Source organism: Poecilia mexicana, unplaced genomic scaffold, assembly GCF_051168715.1.
Source record: "Poecilia mexicana isolate PSO_F unplaced genomic scaffold, ASM5116871v1 scaffold_2, whole genome shotgun sequence".
Classification (NCBI taxonomy): Eukaryota; Metazoa; Chordata; class Actinopteri; order Cyprinodontiformes; family Poeciliidae; genus Poecilia; species Poecilia mexicana.
In genome coordinates, this window is record NW_028263371.1 from 48,416,634 (window position 1) to 48,438,504 (window position 21,871).

General features: G+C 38.5%; 1 protein-coding gene across 1 annotated transcript in view; it reads right to left on the reverse strand.

Annotated features, from left to right (window-relative positions):
• Positions 1-19,720, reverse strand: part of dars1 (aspartyl-tRNA synthetase 1) — a 40,536-nt gene extending 20,816 nt beyond the window's left edge. The window contains exons 1-6 of the mRNA XM_015008768.2: positions 19,565-19,720; positions 16,074-16,176; positions 11,660-11,689; positions 11,305-11,362; positions 9,538-9,630; positions 6,222-6,324 (exon numbers count right to left, since the gene is read on the reverse strand). Coding sequence (XP_014864254.2) covers positions 6,222-6,324; positions 9,538-9,630; positions 11,305-11,362; positions 11,660-11,689; positions 16,074-16,176; positions 19,565-19,587 — 410 coding nt within the window. The 5' untranslated portion in view covers positions 19,588-19,720. The remainder of the gene's footprint in view (positions 1-6,221; positions 6,325-9,537; positions 9,631-11,304; positions 11,363-11,659; positions 11,690-16,073; positions 16,177-19,564) is intronic.
• Positions 19,721-21,871: the final 2,151 nt, after the last annotated feature.

Genomic DNA, 21,871 nt, shown 5'->3' on the forward strand with positions numbered 1-21,871 from the left:
CATGCACAATTTCCCTACAAGCTCATGTAGAATAAAATACAGATGCCTCAGGTAGTTTGATAAAAAATATTTTATCAAATTTAGACAATTTGTAATGAATCACAATAAATTAAAACATTTTTTAGTTTATTTTGGGTCATTTCTGTTAATTTCAGGGGTTAAGTTAACAGAATATTTTCTGTATTTGAACATAAAATTACAGAAAACTCTCAAGGCCTGCAGCAGAGAGAGATAGACAAACAACAGGGATAACTGCAGAATGACATTATTGTAAACCAAAGTCCATTTGATAGATTTACAAGGTGTGGACTGCAGCAGTAGTGAGTGCTTCAAGAATCACTACATGCAGACACAATTGTGTAAAGTCAATCCTGAATTGGTGACATCTGAACTAAGCATCTTACCTGGGCTAAGGAGTGAAAGCAATGGATTATTGCTGAAATTTGGTATTGCATTTGAAAATCAAGATCCAAAACTCTAAAAGAAGAGAGGATGGGCAAGGATTTTAAGATCCGGTGTGATGTTTCTACAGATTTGGGGAGTCTTGTAACCAGCCATCAAACTAGTCTGACCTAAACTTCACAGGGTTTCTGTCAGGAAGGCGAGAGAGAGCTGAACCAAAAAATGCAGACAAGCTTAAAGCAACTTGAGCATTTTGCCGTACTGATGCGGCATTCAATACAAAAGGAGTACTAAGAAATATTCAGTGCATCTACTCTACAGTACAGGACATGCTTATAAATAAGGGTATATTTCTGGCTGTAATCCTCTCTAATTGGTATTCAGTACTATAATTTTCTGAGAAATAAATTTGGTATTTTGTTTATCTGAGCAAAAATAAGCAAAAATAAACATTTGAAATATCTGTTATCAGTGATTCATCTGTGTAATGAACCTGTAATATAAGAAGCTACTTTTCCAGATAGACTAATGGAAATACATTAACCTTATTATGACTTTCCGATTTATTGACAAGCACCTCCATCTACTCAATACCGATCATCTCCAAACAACAACTTTACCCTATGAAAGATTAACAGCACACATTATGCAAAAGCACAGATTTAAAGAGCAAAAGTAGAAATCAAACAACAGGTATGGAGAGTTTGTCAGATTCTCAGAAGCTGAAAGGAAGACACTCAACAGTAACACCTAACGTAAGCAAGAGGATGTTTTCCATCTTCAGAATCATGCAGAAGTCGTCTAACTTCCTGCAACAACAGCTACCTGAGAAAGAACTGAACATCACTGAGAAGATTATATGTTGTTTTTATTAATCTAATTCATCTTTAACCTTCTGATAATCAAATAATTCGGTACTTAAACCACTAACGGCTTAAAAATTCAAAGTTTTAATTTTCAAATAAAAAAATTCAGAGTTTAATAGTTTTAAGTGTGTATAATAAAAAAACCCAAAAGCATCAGGGTGAGGCACTGCATCATATTTCAGTATGTAGGAAGTACACAGCTATTCAACAAAATCATTTGGGTTTTGTTCCCATTGTGATCATTTTCCTGTCCTACTGTAAATTCAAAGTAAATTTGTAGGAGGGCCATTTTTTTATTTTTACTTGATCTTTGTTGGTTTCAAAACCAACCTCTGGCCCCTACATTCAAGCTGGTGGAAACTCAGTGTACCGTGTTAGAAAAGCGAAACACCCCCCTGCTTGCCAAACAGCGCCGGGCCAGATGGGAGACCTGCTGTAATCCGTCACTCCTCCTCATTAAAAAGCAGTAATGAGGGACTGAACGCCGGGGCACTGCTGTCCCTTCAGCCCCGCGACAGCTGCCGCCATAGTCCTTCCCATCCAGGAGGAGATCAGCAAAATAAATAAATCCCCTACATTAATGACCGTCTAAGCTCGCCCCCAAAGACTCTGAGGATACGCGACACGCAACTGACATCACCGCATGGAAATGAGACAGAAGAGAAGGGAGACGGACTTGAGTAAATGACCCAAGGAAAAGCAAGATGGTGCCGTTCTTCAACCTGACGAAAACTGACCACGACGTGGGTTCGGTAAATGCTCGTTGTCTCCAGCCACTTTTATTGGTCTGAGGAAAATACATTTGATTCGGCTAATCCAAGTCTGAAGCCGTGGTTTAAAACTGAGGGGGGAAAGTGGTCTGCTCCATCGAAGGTCACGCTCCGGCCTCGACTACAGATCAATTATCTTGGAGTCTTGTTCTGATTAACTGGAGCTTGTCTGTAGAAATGTGAGCGCTGATCTGTTATATTACGGTTTTTAAAAAAGGATTAAAAGTGAAGCTCATGATTACCCCCTCTGTTGGCTCCACAAGACGTTTACATGTGGTCATGAGATACTGAGTACTGCTATAATAACCACATAGCTTGTATATAAATGTGACCCATCTGCAGGGAGGCTGGGCTCACCCTAAGAGCTGAGATGTTTTCACACCCGATAGTCTGGTACACCGTGTTTGATTGAGGACTAAAGCTGTCATATTTGCTGTATTTTGGGCTGGTGTGGTTTGTTTTCACGCTGCACTGTATCCAACAAACCAAACCCTTTGAACAATCTGTTTCACCCCCTCACCTGTGGTGGCGCTGCACCAAGAATCTGAAGAAAACAACATGAAAACCTCCGAAGACGACATGAACGCAACTTCTTTCTTCACAAAAACGTAAACAAAAATGGGCTGGTGGCTGTAGGATTTCTACTTTGTCCTTGGTTAAAGACCATGACCCATTTCTCTTGCTAGCATTAGACGCTTGTGTTTGTTTTGGTTGCATTTGCCCCAAATGCCCTCCTCTAGAGTCTACTTTCTGCTTTTGGAGAGGTCTCTGGCGCTGAACGCATTAGCGATCTCCAAGCAGACCAGAGTTCACTTCAACCAAACAGACTTAGGATTTTAGGCAGACCAGTTTGCTTTTTGGGACCAAATCAGAGTTGGATTGCCATTCACACCTCCCCAAACCATCCTGACCTTTTGTGCAAACAAACTACTAATAAATGTTTCCACTCGGTAGAAAACATTTGTTTAGAAATCCAAGGTGCCAACAAAAGCGACATATCAGTGGAGTAATTTGCACAGGACTGCTGCTTTAACTATCTAATAAAGAATTAGGAGGTCTATTCTATAGAAAGAAAACTAAAATGGGTTGAATTGGGGACTTCACACCCAGCTCCGCATCGCTGGCAGTAGAGTAAACGTTGAAGAGCTTCTGGAGCTCTTAATTAAACTGTGTGAGAAGAGGATGTCCTGGACATGGGATAAATGAAAGGCGACTTCCCACTACGATGCCACCTTTGGCCTCGGTATGATTATGAGAGGATTTCCTTTTAATCTGGGTTCCCACTCAGCTTGTCAATCATCAAACCGCAGCATGTGAAACAAGATGAGGAGGGCAGAAACCCACCGGTTGCGTTCTGAGAAGCGGTAAAGTTTAGTATAAACATGTTGCTTTGACAACCGTGTCGTCACTTTCACTTGCTCCGTTGCTAGGTAACAAGTTTTGCAACACAACCAACTGTCATACCACAAACATTGCAGAACTAGATTGAGGAACCGTGAGACGTAAGAGCTGCAGATACACCAACACCTAAATAAATGCTTGGGGAAATGCGCTTTGAATAAGCTTCGATGAGAAGAGTAATGTTTTAACTTTATAATACTGACCTCTAGTAGGATAAAGCAAATGTAATTTATCTTGGATATCTTTAAACCAACCCTTACTATCAAGATCTTTCTGAACAGTAATATGTTGTTTGCTATCTACTTGATCTTTTCTCACACGTAATGTGTTTTTTTCCAGTAAAAAATGAACTGAAGGGCAAATGTTAGGCAAAGTTTTCTAAGCCCAAGATCTTTTTCCCATGAAGATCTTTTTATGATTGAAGATGAAATGCTTTTACAGACAGAAGAGAGACAATTATTCAGGACTCTGAAGATGTTTTTTATTTCTCTCTAGTCTTTTCAGAGATGGGTTTCTGTGATTTAACACGACAACAAAGAGCAAACCAAGTTCATGGCCGTGAGAACCATCAGTTATTTTGCAGAGTCACTAATCCCACATCATGGTAAAGTGTAGCCCAAAGGTCATCTAAAGAGGAACTGGAACAAACATCAGGAGTTTCAGCCACATGCTGAAGAAGCTGACGTCAGCACTCCAGTCTCAGCATCAGTAGGTTCACAACCATCGTTACAGTGAGAGTCTCTAAACAGCAGAACAAACTGTGGAGGATCCATATCTCAGATGTAAAGTATGCGTAGAAGGACTGCTAAATTAAAAATAAATAAATAAAAAATCAAGAAATTTGTCATTTATTAATTAAAAATGCTGAATTTCTTTTTGAGTTGCTGCCTAACAACAAATTTCTGTCAAATACTGGTTTTGTTTTACATATAATCCACATATCTGGACTACTTAATACAAAGGAACACAATATTCAGTTGTGGCCGCCTTGTGTCATGTAGATTTTTCTTTTTTTTTTTATATGGATGATGTTTCTTGGTAAAGCAGATAAAAATAAACACTATTCAAAAAACGGTTCAGATCCTAAACATAAAATCAGATGTCTGCTGGAAGACTTATGTGTTAGCAACACAGTGAGTCCAGGCATATATGCAAATTAATTTAAAAAAATGTAAAAGAAAATTTTATTTTGGCATGAATTCAATTTGAAAAAATAAAAAATAATCCCAAAGGGAAATTAAATGTTGATGCAGCTCATAATTTTCCTCATAGTTGTTGTAGATGCTGATGGCCGTGTGCAGGAAGAATCTTCTATAGAGGTCTGTATTACAACTGGGTCTAAAAAAGCTTCTGATTGAAGCCAGTCGGCTGTTGAACAACAGTCTCAAGAGGAGAATGCTCAGAATAAATCATTTCATTTAAAACTAAATAATTCTATGAATCTAATTGTGGGTTTTAGCAAAGCTTTAAGTTAGCCTGTGCATACTGATGCAGTCAGGTATTTGTGCTTTTTAATGTTTTATTTTCATTCGACTAATTGTCAGAATAACTGATTACTAAAATAATTGCTAGCTGCGGTCTTACTTGTTTTTCCACTGAAGTTATAAGTTTCTCAACTGTTAAGCCAAGCCTTTATTTCCTTTTGGTAAATGTATAGAGCAATAGTGTGGTAATATCATTGCACACATTGAGCAAATAGTGAATATTAATGGAAGTGATGATTATGCAGGTTTCCAAAAATCTATAGGACTTTTACTTGATTTTAAGAAAGGCCCCTTAAACAGAAGTTTAAAGTTTCTTTGAAATGTTTGGTATTTATTGATCTTTCACTGCTCATTTTAGAAATACCCAGAGAGAAAAAGAGGCCAGGAAGGCCAGCTCAGATCACAGTGAAGATGTCAGAACCTGCAGAGCTTATGAGGCAACTGTCTGAAACGGTTACAAAGCTCAACATGTTCAGTAAGCAGGCCTGACTCTGCTCCATCTGAACTGTCTGGCCAACTGCCTTTAGTCAGAGTATTTAATTTCTACCTTTTGAACGGCTTCCTGCAAGAATGGCACAGCATACAAACCCAGGGAGGCGCTTTTGAACTGAACTATGGTCGCATCTTAAACGGTGTTTGTTACTGCAATACCTGAATTGCCAAAGCTGAACATCAACCGCCTTTTTCATGTGGTCGATTACAGCCGTGGGTGTCACCGGTGGACTAATTTGGCAACATCCACAGGAAAGCCATTAACATTGCATATAATAATTAAGGTCTCACACACAAAATTCACTAAGTACAGGGCGTAAAAAAAAATGCTTGTTTTGAAATCAGCGCATATTTCAGCACATGTGCATGATTTTCATCATGCAGCATAATTCAAGCTCCCATTAAGAGTTATTCTATAATCAAGCTCTTAAGTGAACCTCTAATGTGAGCCTCAGTCAGAGCTATTGTGTCCCTTCCTCTGTCCTCTGAAAATTGCTTTCATTCATAGACTAGCAGTAATGGGCTACAATTTAGCTGTTAAAATGACTAATGATGTTTTGCACTTAAGTGTGGCTTCCACACCGCTGTATCTGCCATCTTAACAGGAAGTGCTCCATTAAAAACTGCGTCGTATTCCACCCTGTTAAAAGCCAGCTTCAGCTGTCATGTGAAAAATGATTGATTGCCAACCCCCTCCTCCTCTCCTGGTGCAGAATGTGTGAAAATGGACCAGCGGACGATTAGAGCCCAGGATTTTCCCACCATTGTCTGCACCGACTGACAGGAAAAACAGTCTCGGTACTCACTTTGCGGCAAACTTGACCATCTGCTTGCTGGCACGATCTCCCACTGCGACCAGCGCCTGCACGTTGAACTGCTGCTGACGCAGGACCAAGAAGCATTGCTTACCTGCAAAAGCAAAGCAAAGCAACAACAATAAGTGGCACAGGCCTAACAGACTTATCACAAAAGAAAAAGAAAAAACTCAGTTGGAAGCAGGGTTGGTTTGCTGAGTGAAACAAAAAAGAAGACTGGATTCTGCAGCTGCAGAGGGTCAAACATTTGCAAACAAAGCCTTGTGTTTGAACAGCACTTTGTGGAGAAAGTGTGATAGCTACCTTAAAGTCAAACACACACCTTGGGAGAGTGTAAACAAACGAGCTCACAAAAACTCAGGTCCGCACATAGGAGGACCACCCAGATACTTTGATGTTTGCTGGGTGAGAGAAAGAGGGGAGTGGTGGGGATAGCACCGATGCCAGAGTCCCACCAAAAAACAAACCTCATCCCACACCACATCAGGATGTTGTTCTGCTCACACGGACATCCCACAGCGAGCACGCAGAATTAAAACACAAGTGGATAGGAAGCGACTCTTGACCCTGGAAGGTATCTTGAAAGGAAATAGTCAAAAAATACAATCACAGGTTTGTTTATGGTGTCAGTAGGTTTGTTTGTGATGGCAGGTTTAGCCAAGCAGAAGAAAGGTGGGGTGTTTAATGCAGAGGAGTAACAAAGCAGGCAGAGCTCAGGCAGTTCATTGTATTCAAACTCAAAAGCTCCAAGGCTGTCGGTTGCTGGAACCCAGTTATCTGATCTTCCCGTTGGCAGTGATAAGCTAGTGTGAGAATGATATTAGAAAACACCCTCAGACTGTCAAACTGCTTGACAAGGAGAGGGTGGGAAAAGGGAAACATTGTAGGCAAATAATGGGACAAGTCCAATTCAACATAAATTCTGTTTGGTTTGAGATCTTAGAAGTTTTTGCTTGTTTTTAACGGTTTCTTTTAAAAAGTATTGAAACCCCTTCAATCTTTACATATTCTAATATTAATCCACAAACAGTGAAGTTTAATAATGCATAATTTTCAAAAGTTATGTGCTTCTGTATTCAGACTCTTCACTCTGATACCTGTAAATATAATCAAGCACAATGAATTGCCTTCAGAATTCACCTTACTAGTAAACAGTCCATCTTTTTGTAATTTAATCGTCCTAAAATGGAAAGGGCAAGGCAAAGCTGAAAACCTTCCCTAAACAAGTTAGGGAAGGAAAGCATTAATCACAGAAGCAGCTAAAAGGTTCATGCCAACTCTACAGAGAATCTGCAGAGATCCAGAGATCAGGTGGGAAAAATCCGTCAACTATTGTTCTTGAACTGCACCTTAATTTGACCTTTATGGAAGAAAGCCCAGACAAAGTCATTGTTTAAGGAATACAGGGTTTCCCCCAGTGTATTATAAGCCTGATGGCCCTCCATGGTTTTATATTATTATATAATTTATTTTAGTGTTATTTTTCCAGTTACACGATGCATCAAACCCTATCAAATGCTTTGTCCACTTAGTCTGCCAGAGTCGATGCACACGGCCGGGCGGAGATCTGAGAAACTCGTCCCATAAACTTGAGCAACCAGAATAGCTTCAGTGATGCTTATTAAAAACTCAACCGACACGAAATAGAAGAGCTGCTAAAGCCACATTAGCAGCATTGAATTAAATCTCCAATTTGATGCGCATTTCTGCGTGCAGTGCAGCAGGTTTAACTCATCCTGCAGAGCCGGCCCAAGGCTGCATGAGGCCTGGAGCAGAATCTGACTTAGAATCACCTTTTGACACTAAAAACATCAGCACCTCTAACAGCTTCTGTGTTAGATTTAGTGAAATCTGGGAGACGGGGAGTAGTTTAATTGGCCAACCTAAAAAGCAATAAGTTATAATTGCAGTTTAATAATTTGTATTTGTGAACAAAAAGAGCTCAAACTCAAAGATTAAACTCATAGCATCAGATTGTTGCTATGGTAACAAACCAATCTAACTATGAATATTGTTCTTTTAACTTTTACAACGTAAGCTTCTTAAAATCTTACATTTAAATGTTAAGCAATTTAAAAACTTTTAATCTATGTATGCTGAAACCATTAAAATTAATTTAGCAGCATTGATAATCTGAATAAACAGATGCTACATTTATATATCTGTGGTGTTAAAATATTAGCATTTATGGGGCCCCTGAAGCCCTGGGGGGCCTGATGGAGCTGCTGACTTAATTTGGATTAAACAGAAGCAAATAATTGCTATTCATTTTAACTATATTTTTTTTTATTTGATGTTTTTAAGACTAGTTGTGGGTTTAAGTAGCGTTTCTCTGGCGATGTTATCCCGTGACATATAATTACCCAGTAATATTTATACATTCCCTGACAATCTTTTAATACCAAGCCTGGTGGTCGGGCCTCGGCGCCCCGACCACCAGGCTTAGCAAGTTGTGTGGGGGAAACCCTGGGAATGCAATAAGCAGTAACATTAGCAGGTTGCCACCACCCATGTAGGGAATACAGCAAACATGTGGGAGGTGTTTGGGTCAAATGAGACCACAATGTAACTTTTTGGTGTCGCAAAAACCATCAGTAGAGACAGAAAAGCTCTGTTAGAGGAAACATGTTAGAAAATGTGTTGTAGGCTGCAGAAGAGTTGAAATGCAGCTTATGTGGAATGATTTAGATCAAACTGTGTTCATATGTTTGATTGCCCAAGACTTTGGTACTGATGTTCATAGACACATCCATCCAATCTGACAAGTATTGAGGTAATTTGCCAAGAATTAGGAGACATTTCCATTTTTAGACAAGCAAACTGTCAGAGACGTATCCCAAAGGACTTGCAGCTGTAATTGCAGCACAAACTGGTCCTACAAAGTAGTGAGTCCAGAAAAAAAACACACTTTAGATTTTTATTTGCAAAACACTTATTTTTCCTGTATTTCACAACCTTGCATTACTTTCTCTTCATTTATGCATCTTTTAAAAATTCAAACAGCTTTAATACTTTTTTGCATAATGTAGACAGCAGTGGGTGGTAAAAGTATTAAAACTAAGGGGAGTGATGTCAGTTGTTGAGGTCATAAGAAACCCAAGAAGTCCACATCACTGTCGGCTGCCTCTGCTGTTTGATCTTGAACTAAAAGGAGAGCTGTGGAGGAAAATGGCTCAGGGCCAGATGATTTAGTCTGCAGAGTATAGGACACCGAGGATAAGCACAAGGGGGGCATCTCAGCCTGTCTCTTTGTATGCTCTGATATAAAAGGTGAACAAAGCGCCCAGAGGCAAAGGAGTGATCTCACCTTTGGCTCGGCTGGTGTGGACCCGGGCACGCAACCAGATCAGCTGGTCAACTTTCTGCGGAGTAAGGTCTTCGACTCGGACCAATGCCCTGTCTGGATCAAATAGACATACAAATTTTTCATTAGTTCAAAGAACTCCCCAACTTCTGAGCATAAAAAAAATCTCCCTTGACTATCCTTTATACTCCCAAAGGTAGAACAAAATGTGAAGAAGCAAGCGTGTGCTTGTGGTGAAACAGGCAGTAAAACTGCTCAAATTACAGGCATGCCTAATAAATAAGACACAGTAGAAGAGCTGCTGAAAGCTGTCTAAAATTTGGCTATTCTCCCTGGGCTTTATGACAAATTGAGTCTAGTTTCACTTGTATCACTCTGAGGCATGCTTGCTGCTGATAATCATGCAGAGACACTAAAGAAAGAGCTGCCCCTTTGGCTGAGAACTCTCCGTCAACTCTCCGCTCCCCAACCCCTCCCGCCTCGTCCCTGTGGCTGAACTTAGCATGCAGGTGAGGGAGGGAGGCCCCACTTTGTCTATTGCCACTGATGCTGAAATAATATGCAGACAGATGGACGGCAGCAACAGGTCTGTCTGCTGCTTTCCCCATCTAGGGAGTTCTCAAACACAGGCAGTTTGATTAATTATCTCTGGTATCGATGAAATTGCTACTAGAGGTGACTCCAACGTGGTTTTTCGTGATGTTTATCACAAGCCTGTTTAATCAGTTTGCTTGACTGGAATACTTCTGGCTCTACTACCGGGCTGTAAGAGTTCATGCAGAAAAACAGGTTGAAACACTCTTAACTGCATGTACAAACAGCTGCACAACCTGTATTTCTCAACAAGTACAGATGAAATGTGTGGAACAATGACAGGCAATTTCCTCGTGTCTTTGTAATGACAAGACAACAGTGCGTAAACTTTGTAATGTCACCTTGGTAACAAACAACAATGGAAATTGGCACTTAGAGCTTTAAACTGGCACCTCTCCTCTTGTGGTTAATGCATCTTGCATATTGGACCAGAGACGGTTCTAGACTAAGTAGGGCAGAGGTAGAGTCGGTGAACTTTGATCCAGAACCACACAGCCATCTGGGGGATCCAGGCAGAGGGGAAAGGCTTTAGCTTCTCAACCTCTCACGTCGAGCTAAGCAAGGTTTGTGGCATCAACTCACTCACTCTTTGGTTACCTAGCAACAACCTGATTGGTAGCATGCAGTTTCAGGTTGCCCCAAACTTTGGTTACCTAGCAACAACCTGTTGAGCTGTAGGTTCTGCCACTTTGCCTCATAACATCTTGGGGTGAAAACAAAGGATATTTCCATTTCAGCTTGACAAACTGCTCATATTTGTATTTGCAATAAAATGTTAAAAACACTGCATATTTCTCTTCCATTGAACAAACATGCACTTTGTGTTTATCAAATACATAAAATTCCAATAAAATAAACTAAAGTTTCTGGTGAATTTGAAAAGGTTACAGGAACATGGATGTTTTGTGGAGACGCTGGATTTCTGTCGAATAAATTAAAAATGTAGCTTTTCTACCTTACCAGAGACTATGAAACTGTCTGCCAGACGATTTTCAGAAACAAAATAACATACAGGCTTGAATGACAGTGAGAAACACAGTATTTAGACATAAGCATAAAAGTGCCATTTACTTTTGGTTTCCGCCTCTCAGCTTATTAAATTGATGATTTATCAGTGTTTTTATTCATTGTGAGCATTTAGATGTGCTGGTGAGTCGAGGTAGCTCCGATACCAACCAAGTTTTTGCTGCGATTGCACCATAGCCGACACCCCGTATCGGTCCTTGGCAAAGTCCTTTAAAAAGAAGACAACAAAACACATTTTAGTACATAACACTATCACAGTTGAGGAAGTCTTTCCACTTCGCTGTAATGACGTCTGTCTGTCTACTACATCTGCGATAAGAAACACGCAGAAGAGATACTGGGGCTTATCATGATCCTAGGGAGAAGTTGTGCAGCAAAAAAACAGAATTCAAGAGTCATGCGTGCAGGTATTTACATACCAGCTGTTGCAACAGAACACCAAAAGAAGACAGAAAAGCAAAAAGCTGCCTAAAAAATGAGCCAGACGTAATTTGAGGATACTTACATCTTCATCTGCACTTTGTTGTTCAGCTGCCTGAAAGAAAAAGGAAAGCAACAGGAAATGTCAGGGGGCATTGCTAGTAGATTGTCATCTTGTTATTTCCTAGCTGTTAAATTAAAAAAAAAATGCACCAAAACATTTGCCTTCAAATGGAGAAACATTTTGCTACAACACTCAAGTAAATTGCGTTTCTATCTTTTGCTGTTGAGGATTTGAATAAAATTAATAGCTCATCGTTCAAGCCCAGAGCCGAGCGTCAGATCCCTGGAATTCACCGCTCTTCCACACATTGCTCCCAAACATCACGGGCAATGAGTAATGGCAGCACGAGATATTGCTATGTAATAGAAACAGTGTAAGTGGACGGATATTCTTTATCTCTGCATGGACTTCCAGGCAAATGACTCCCAGAGTGCGATGAGATCCAGCCTTGGCAATGCCGTGGCTCCATTTTCTATGCAAATTGATATTGGGGCACGGAAATGGCTGCTGGCAGCGGAGTGAATTGGAATCACCCATCCTTGATATAATAATTCAGTCACATGATGGATGATATTGCAGCTTATGATCAACCGAATATAGACCCGCATTAGCCGGAAAGCGGCCGAGCCTCACAAAAGTGACAAGTGTTTGCAGAATGAGCGTAGAGCTGGCAGGGGCGAAGAAAGAAAAAGAGAGAAGAAGAAAAAAAAACAAACCAATGTTCACTCAATAAACATTCAACTCAGCTTTCAGGTCTTCCCCGAGGCGATGCCTACTATGCTTCAGTGATGTGAGCAGCAGCTGGTGAATCTAACAGTGACAGCAGCCTCTCCCTCCATGAAATGATGCTGACTGGTTTAATTCAACTGGAAGACGACACTTCACTGCTTTCACCTTTCAAAGGCACCTCAGCTGTGACAGCGCTGCACTGTATCAAAACTACATCTCTAATTTAGACCCACTTTAATATACCTTGGTCAAACTATAAGATTACAGAATACATTGCCTGCCTTTCAGTCTGATTTTAAGGATAATAACTGGATACTTTAATAAATGTTTTTCTTCTGCTATGCAAAGAATTGACAGACTGTAAATTCAGTTAAATAACCATGAAGGAATGATAAAATAACCCACCAGGCATTTCACGACAGCACACAGCAAATAAAGCAGATAAAGCAATCAAGGTTGTAGGACTTCAAGTGTTCTCAAATATTTAAATGTTTCCTGTCTGCAGTTTGCCCAGGGGTAGTTGGTAATGACTCATTTGTTGGTGTTATCTCATTGTTAGTTGTACATTAAAATAAAACAAGTTACTAAGACAACACTCATCACATGCAAACACTGGAGTAAAGATGGCAGCCAGCCAGGCAGGTTATAAACCGTTTGGACCATAATGTTGTAACTTCTCTATCACTTATCTGTTGGATTAATTTTACGAGGCTCTTGTACCGTTTGCAATCCCAGACTTTTTGAAACACAAATCGGTTCTCAGTCCACTTTTGTATTTCTGTTTTAAAAAATATATCCACTTCATAATGGTTGTACAGCACTTATTTGTAACTTCAGGTTATTTTTTGGAAGCAGAAAAGGAACAGAAAACAGAAAAACAACCTGGGAAAAAAAAAATTAAAAATCAAAATCCAACTTCCAAGAAACTGCTGGAGTAGAATATTTCGATGGTGAAATATTGGGAGAATTTAAAGAAGATGAAGTTGTATTTCAGCAGAACCTGAGAAGTGGAGTGCTTTTCTTCAGTTAATATAAACTCCTCACTGAATGAGTTATTTTCACACCCATAGAGATCCAAAAGAAAGAAACATGCCTGCGCTTTTGAGGTAGTCAAAGAGAAAGTGACATTTTTCAGCACATTCCTCCTTTCATGTTCGTTTCCCTTTATCTTTTAATATAAGATAATAATTCAAAGCAACACACATACAAGTCTGAAACATTTGGAAGAAGGGAATCAAAAGAAAAAAAGATGAGGAATAATATGGAAAACTGATGAACATAATTCCCTTTTTACTTAATCAACCCTTTAAAAAATAAAATCACATCTGTAGTCAAGAGAACCAAATTTGATGTGAAAGAAACGACAGAACTTCTGAGAAAACTAATGAAAAAGGACTTAATGGGATGCTTTGATCAGCGAACGCAGCAGTGTGTAGCTGCAGAAGGTGTGTGTATAAAAAAGTGAAGTTTATGGTCTCTTTGTTGAAACTTCAGTAGCAGTAAAAATCCCATCTCCTGCATGGCAAAAGGTGGACAGGATAAATCCTCTATCTCGATTCTTACAAGTAAATAAAGGAGAAAAGCCGCCAAAGGTGTGTATTATAATTTAAGAAGTTATAAGAGGCCTTTGGTAGAAGATAAGGAGCCTGGATATTTGTATTCTGCAGACAAGTCCACATGTGAGTGGACATGAGGTCTATTTACATGACCATGAACATTTACATATGGCTTTTTACACACATTTTACAGTTTTCTTTCAGAACCTTACTTACTTCATGACTCTCTTGCAGCTGGCCAGACACTTTCTTATTCTGCACTGATATCATTCTGATTCTTGACCATGAAACTAGTTTGTCTGAATGTTTGTGAATACATGTTAAGTAAATGGTCTGTACTTGTATAGTGTTTTATCTAGTCCAAAGGACTCCAAAGCACCACAATATTGATATTCTTTTATAAATTCACATGCTGATGGAGGTAAGCTACACTGTAAGCCACTCCAGAAACTGATAAAAGTGAAGGACACAATGACAGAGTAGGAGTTTCACCCGCCAACCCACAGTTTACAGGACAAACTCCTGTAGACTTTGAGAAACTGTATTTTTCATGAAAGATTTTTTTTCATTTAGCATTTTAGTAATAAAGCTTTTTAAATAATTTTACTTTAGATAGTGATTAATGTGTTTCACTCTGAAATGCCACACGTCTCCTAAAATCCTCCTATGAAAAGTTGCTCAGGCCTACGGCTGTATAATATTAAAAAAAATAACTATTGCATTGACGATAATATTGATAAGTATTGCAATAGTATTATCAGTTGTAATGTATGACAATTTAGTTTTTTCCTCTCATTCTCATCCCTGATTCCAACACTTCCTAAACACCGTTAGCCTCTGCTGATGTCCAACTTGCTAAATATGACACTTGTGAGGTCGTAGCACTTGGACTATATAAGCCAGGAGTTACTGCACTCCAAACAATCCTTTGTGATATGAGGATTGCATACACTGGTATCCTGATGATGACATATTTGCGATAAATTGTGCAGCTCAGTGTCGTTCCCTGAGCTGCAGGTGAAGCCCAATCAAGTTTGGATGAAGCCCAACAACTTTATCAGAGTTCAGTGGAGAGAAATGTTTGCTACATTGCACAGTTTGTTATTTTTGACTTATTTCTGCATGAAGTTTCTGAAAAAAATAAAAAATAAAAAATAAAAACTTTGTTTTCCCAAAACACCTCCAGAGCCACACAGTAACTTTTGTTTCTAATTCTGTTTTGGAGTGACCAGAGAGGGCAGATAAGCCACCACCTCCTGAAGCACGATGTCCTTCAGGCGGTCAGCATGCCCCCGTTAGCTGAGCTGAGAAACGAAACAACGAGATTCACAAGTCAAGAGACCCAGACCTGTTCACAAAGACATGGCACAACAACATCCAGACCACGATTAGGCCACAAGTAACTCTGCTCGTTTTGCTAAGGCGGTTCTGAGCTGATAAATGTGTGAATATGTATTTGAAACATTTAATCTATTCTATAAACTACAGAGAAACCACCAAGTAAAATTCTGAGAAGTTAGTTTTAATCAGTTGTATAATATTTTGAACATGAATTTCTATTTCATAAAATCATCTCTTAGCTGTAGGAGTAGATCCTAAACTGTTGGTGTTTTTATGTTATTTTGTTTCTGCTTCATTTTTACCTGCAGGAAACAGACCTTAGTTTGAATAATACGTAATACAACCATCAGTGTAATTAATTTCACACAATCTAAACCTTCAGTTAGAAAAATATTTAGTTTATCTTTGCTTTTGAAATTGGCAAAGAAATTGCTCCTCAGCATGTTACAGAAATGTGTAAACAAAAATCTATGTACTTTGCAGAAACTGTTCTTAGTCTTAGTTATGTGATTAAAATTATCCAAAAATATCTCCATAATCCATCTGTCATAAACGCAGACGTGCTTTAATAACTATGAGCATTACTGTGTAGGATGTTATTCAGTAAGAAAACAAGACTTTGCGTGGACATAAACACGACCGAAATGACAGGAATACTTGAACAATAGAGTCCAACCCCCTGTTGGCTCACCAACCCTGCTGGGCCAACAATGCCCACCAGAACAGCACGTCACATCATCAACAGCTGTACAGGTTTTCGGCGGATGTGAACCATCAAAACAGAAAAAAACTGCAATAACAACACTGACCAGCTTGGCCTGTTTCTCAGCCTTCTTTGCAGCTTTCTCTGCTTCCTTCTGCTGCTTCTTTAGGGCTTTCTTTGACTGAGCCTGCTGCTCCTCCTCCGTTGCGCTGAAACAGGAAGAAAGACACAACATAAACATGAAAGTCAACTTCCACCTCCTATTTCTCCCGCATCCCACGAGGAAGTAGTTGAGCGCCTGGGAAAATTAATTCTGCGCCATCACCACCTCCAGCTTTAAAGTCTGAACTCCCTTTAATCCTATTGTTCTTCCAAACAAAACAGCTGGAGTTGAGATGAATGGATCGGAGAGAGCATGGAGAGCAGCTAAGATTGAGATGTCAGAAAGTAAGATTAGGTAGATAAACACTGCAGCTCTGAGGAGACTGTGGACAGACTGACAACCTCTAATTCTGTAGCTGTTTGTAGAGAACACAGATTATCCCATTAAAATAACATAAAGGTGTCTTTATTTACCAGATTAAAAACTCTTTACTTGAGCTCTTAGAGATGTGAAATTTACCTACAATTAACAGCATAAACAGGATAACAAATTGTGACATGACAAAATCAAGAGTAGCCAAAATTACCACAAATGTACACAAATACAGAGCATCTGCCTTTTAACACGTGTAGAGATGTTTTTGTTCAGGTGCTTTGAAGATTTTGAAGGTGCATTTCAAGGCCAGGAACCTTTTCCAGAAACTACTGTAGAAATAAATAGAATATTTCACAGTGTTTATGTCCTGACATACCAATTAAAGCTTTCACAACTTCACAGAAGAGTTGATTTGGATTGAGTTGATTGTCTGAATGGAGCAAACATGCTGCAGCTGATGTTTTAACACTCAACTCGGAGGCTTTATTTATTAAAGTTCTCTGCATTTTCTTCAGAGATAAAACTGATTTTAATCAATTTTCAGAGCCCAATGGCCGTGAAAGCATCATAAATTATTCTCTCAACACACTTTGGTAGAATATATTCTTATACGTCTGCACACAGTAAGTGGCTTTTAAACTGTAACAACTATGAAACAATCAGACATTAATGGAGTTTTGGTCCGATCTCACTGTTTGAATCAAACTATGGATTCTGCTGATGCAGTGGGTGGAGATCCATTTCACCAGATCCAGCAGCACTTCTTCAAGAGGAGAATCAACTCAAAGATCACAAACACAAAAGAAATCACATAAAATCCTAATCAAATATGCTGTAAAATATGATACAATTCTGGGATTATGGATAAACATGCTTTGGAATAATCTCTCTCTGTCTCCTAGTTTTATATTTTTCTATTTAGTGTTTCAAAGTGTGTAAATTATTCCTTTCTGAATAATATCAACCTAATTATCTTTCTATTTTGTTTTTTAGATTTAAGAACAAAATTCAGTAAAAAAAAAAAATTAAGCCACTATAAAGCAGCAGATCCCGAAGAGTTTGAGCTCTGGACTCGTCCATTAACTCATAATTATTTTCTAAATCTGCAGGTGCATCAATAGCAGCTGCTTGGTTTCCCAAAACACCAGGAGTCTTGACCTGAAGGAAGCCTGTGAGATCAGGAAATAACAGGGAGCAGAGGATAGCTATGAATAGCAATAAAGCCCAAACAAAAGTCAAAAACAGCAACATATTATGACTTCCAAGGGAGGAATCAGATCCCGGTTGCACTTCCTCTATTGTCTAACATGTCATTGATTCCACTGCTTTAACAACAAAGTCAACAGCCCAAGTATCTTCAGTATCTGGATGTCTGTGATACGTAATGGTTCAGATACAGCAGCAGTAATATGCAACAACCTAAAATGTTGTTTTATTGTTGTTTTGATTCTCAAGAAGTGATCTGATTCTGAAGATTCATATTGTGCTCACAGAAAGACTCAACTATTTAACAAATAAAAACTCAACCAATTTAAATACAACTATGATAACATGTCCAGGATCCAACAAAACACCTCTTCTGCTGTAAAATAGTTAACATTTCTAACATAACCACATAAAACAACAATAAAAGGTGGGGAATAGTTAAATATAAAACAAAATGGCATCAATCTTTGAGCAAAGTTCACAAAGCTAAAGTCAAACAGAATGAGAGCCATTTCCTTTAAAATTAAGTTAAATCTAAGTTTACTTTAGAGTAAAGTCTGCATCTGAGTGATTGCTGTTGAGCTAGCAAGTAGCTTTTACCTGTTTGGGTGTCCACAAAAGGAGCTGCTCAATAGAAGTTCAATATTTTGTATTTTTCTAATCTAATGCAACAAAGTTAAATTATATTTCAGATTGAACTATCTCAGTAACTGATCAAAAATACGCAAATACTTTAATATATACACAAGAAAAAATGTCACCTATTCATTATTAGAGCTGAGGATGTAGTAATGTCTTCTAAACAATGCTGCATGTTTATATCTTAAACAGGAAAAAAAATATACATTTTTTTAATCAGGCCTGTTTTCAGTTATTCACCAGAGATTCAGCAAAGGCCAAATTTTTAAGATTTGGTCCATGCTTGCTTTTCCTAAATCCCTAATGGTCTGTAAGGTCAAGTTTAAAAAACAAACAAACAAACAAACAAACAAAAAAACACTAATGTAATATGTGCTTTTAAAATTTCTGAAAAATAAATAGCAATTCAATCATATCAAAATTATGATAGATATGGGATTTATAACCTAGATCCACTAACTTGAATTAAATTGAGTTTTTAAGCTTTTTCACAGAGCCCCAAAGATGAAATATCTGTCAAATATCTGGTGACAAGCCATAAAACGTTCATTACCAACCTTCATGTCCATCTCTAACGACAATCTAAATGCCCAAGATTATAAACTTCAAGCAAGGTGGCGGAAATGTTACGTAAAAATAATAATAATAATAAAACAGTGACACAATTGGGAGCGACTACGATCACTATTGTTGCCATAATTAGATAATGGCACGTTTTGTGTACGCTACAATTAAAAAGCACACGATAAACAAATTTTACGAGATTCCTTTCTAATTTTTAAAACGAAGAAAAGTTTTATTGGAAAACGAAGCAATTAGAATCAACAGTCGTTTCTTGTAATAATGTACATTTTACTGTTGAATGACCAATAATTGTCACAAATTGTAAATACTTTTTTGATAATGGTGTTTTAATATTTTTTAAATCATCAGGTTTTAGCACAATGATGAACTTTGTGTTGAAAACAGCCGGGTAAAAGTCATATCAACATATCAACTGTCTGTTTCATTAGTTTCTGTAGGGAAAATATCCTGCTTACGTGCATGTATAAACCGTGGCATGTTGTTATCTTGTTGTTTTTCGTGCTTTGTCGTTTGTGGTCTTCCGTTAATTTCAATAAACTGCTAAATTAAACTTTATCAAACTGAAATGAAAGTGATTGCTGATGCAATTCGCTGCAAGTTAGCTTCTAGCCTTGTTAGCACCAAGGTGAAATCAAAATGCAGCTCTGAGAGCTGTGCTACAGCAAACGCTACATTCACAGCGCTCTTACCCGTTTGCTTCTTCTTTCGTCATGTCCAATTTTATTCTTAGAAAGTTGGGATAAAATTTTTTTTACAACTGTTTGCTAGAGGAAGAAAGACCGCATCAGCTGTTCACAGCATGGACTGGATCAGGAAGGAAGGAGCTGTTTTGACCGAGCACAGTTCCGGCTGGAAACGAGTCGCAGACTGTAGTTCCGCCTTATTAGCGTTTGTCCTGAGCAGACAAAATACATCAAACATCTGTAGGGAAATGCGTCTGAGGTAATTTCCTCAGACTGTGCAGAACTTCAAAGCAACGAATAATTTTACCATCAAACTAAATTACAGAAATGGAGTCATCTAATGCCCAGATTTGCAGAATCTATTTTGGTTTAAATTCAGTTCATATAAAACCTGTTCATTCCAAAGCGCTCTAATAAATTGTAAGAATCAGATCAAATTCAGTTCCGAATGCAACACAATTTAATTAAGTTCAGTTTAATATAAAGTTCTCATAGGCCAAAAAATAAAAAGGCATTTGTCTAAGAAAGTCTAACTGATTGCATGAAGCCATCCAGTTTATAGGATTTCCACCAGTCAAGGAGCAATAAGTATTTCAACAAACCTGGCTATTTGTATTAAGGACCAACACAATTAGTGAATTCTATTGCACTATAGGGAAAATGAAACATTCTTTTTGTTTGTTTTTGTTTTGCATATAAAATGTTATTTTGTCATTATTTTTTGTAGAATAAGTCAGACTCAAACAGATTAGATTGAGAGCATGAACATCCATTATCAAGTGTTGCATCATGTTCTTAGTTGTATTGTAATTTTGGACTTTGACTAGGTCATGAATATATTTTGACCCAAGTCATTCCATTTTGACTCCATGTTTTTTGTCTTTTTGTCCTACGAAAAGGTGAACCGAATTCCTTATTGTCATGTATTTATCTCCATCTTGCTTCCGAGTAGGTTTGAGCAGCTTCCATGTTCATGATGAGGCAAAGAACTCCCTTGGTTGGGATATGTGCTACTTTGTCTCAATCTATCCGCTAAAATCCAGATAAAATACTGCTGCAACATGTAAATGTAAAGTTCAATGGATACGTTTAAATAAAAGACACCTGCTGTCATCTGAACCTCAGTTATAAATCTTTGCCCAATCTATATGAGGCATTAGGAACTGCAGCGTTGCATTTGTGGTTGGCTGGTGCTCTTATCTTGGGGTTCTTCTTCTGTTTTGTGGGCTGGGGGTTAGACTTTGTAGACTGTTTTTTACCTTCTGCCACAGTTAATTATTGGCTTCAGAGACTTCAGAAAACACACTTCTGCCATGTGCAGCAGTGATAATTTTGAAAGACTTTAGTACCATGTAAAACACTTTTTTAACTACACTTCATTATATGACATAGATAAATCAGTCCACATGAAATACAAGTCATATAAACAACTAACAGCAGGTAATTAGCATGTGTGGGCTGCTTTACTCTCACAGAAAGTGTAAAATTCAACTGAACATTCACACCTTTGCTTGAGTGCTTTAAGTGCACACAGGTATCCAGTAACCTTTGCAGGAATGGACTGGCACAGCGAGTGACGGTGGTTTGAATTCAGCGGGGGTGTCTTCAAAGCTTTTCTCAGGCTGCTGACCACAGGAGCTCCTGATGCAGGAAACAGGCTTCCTGTCGTTCACTTTCCTCCCTAAAACAGTGTAACCTTTGCGGAGCGTGTCACTGCACAAAAGGAGCTCGGGCTATTTGTTGTTCTTTTAAGCTGGCGTCTGCGAAGCTGTACTTTTCTGTTTTTACAGTGCCCCACATTAACAGTTAAGTAAGGCTGAGTAATTTTACGGAATCCACGTTTAAAGCTGCAGATATGGAGGTGTAGAGATAATGAATCACCAGTAGGAGCAATTTCCTGTTCTCCCCAACAACTTTAGCCTTTAACCCAGGATACCGACCTTCCTGCAGGGAAATATTTGAATGAGTGTGTTTTGACTCATCAAATGTAAGTTTAAAACATTTAAACTGAACACCAGTTTTGTGCATTTACTCTTGAAATTTAGAAGGTAGACACTTCCTAAACTGCTCCTTTGAAGGAGGCGCTAGAGATGTGTGATGTTGAATATTGTAGTTTGCCATTACACAGAGAGAATGAAAGCTTTAATAATGAATGGAAGGGAACATTCTTATACCCAAGATGTGAATTCCTAACAGGACTGCCTATCTAAAATTTAAGCACTTCACTGGAGACCAAAGTCAGTTTGTAGAGAAGCAGAACCCACCCATCTCCTTACTTTTATCATTTTAATTGATTACAGTTTGATAGACAGA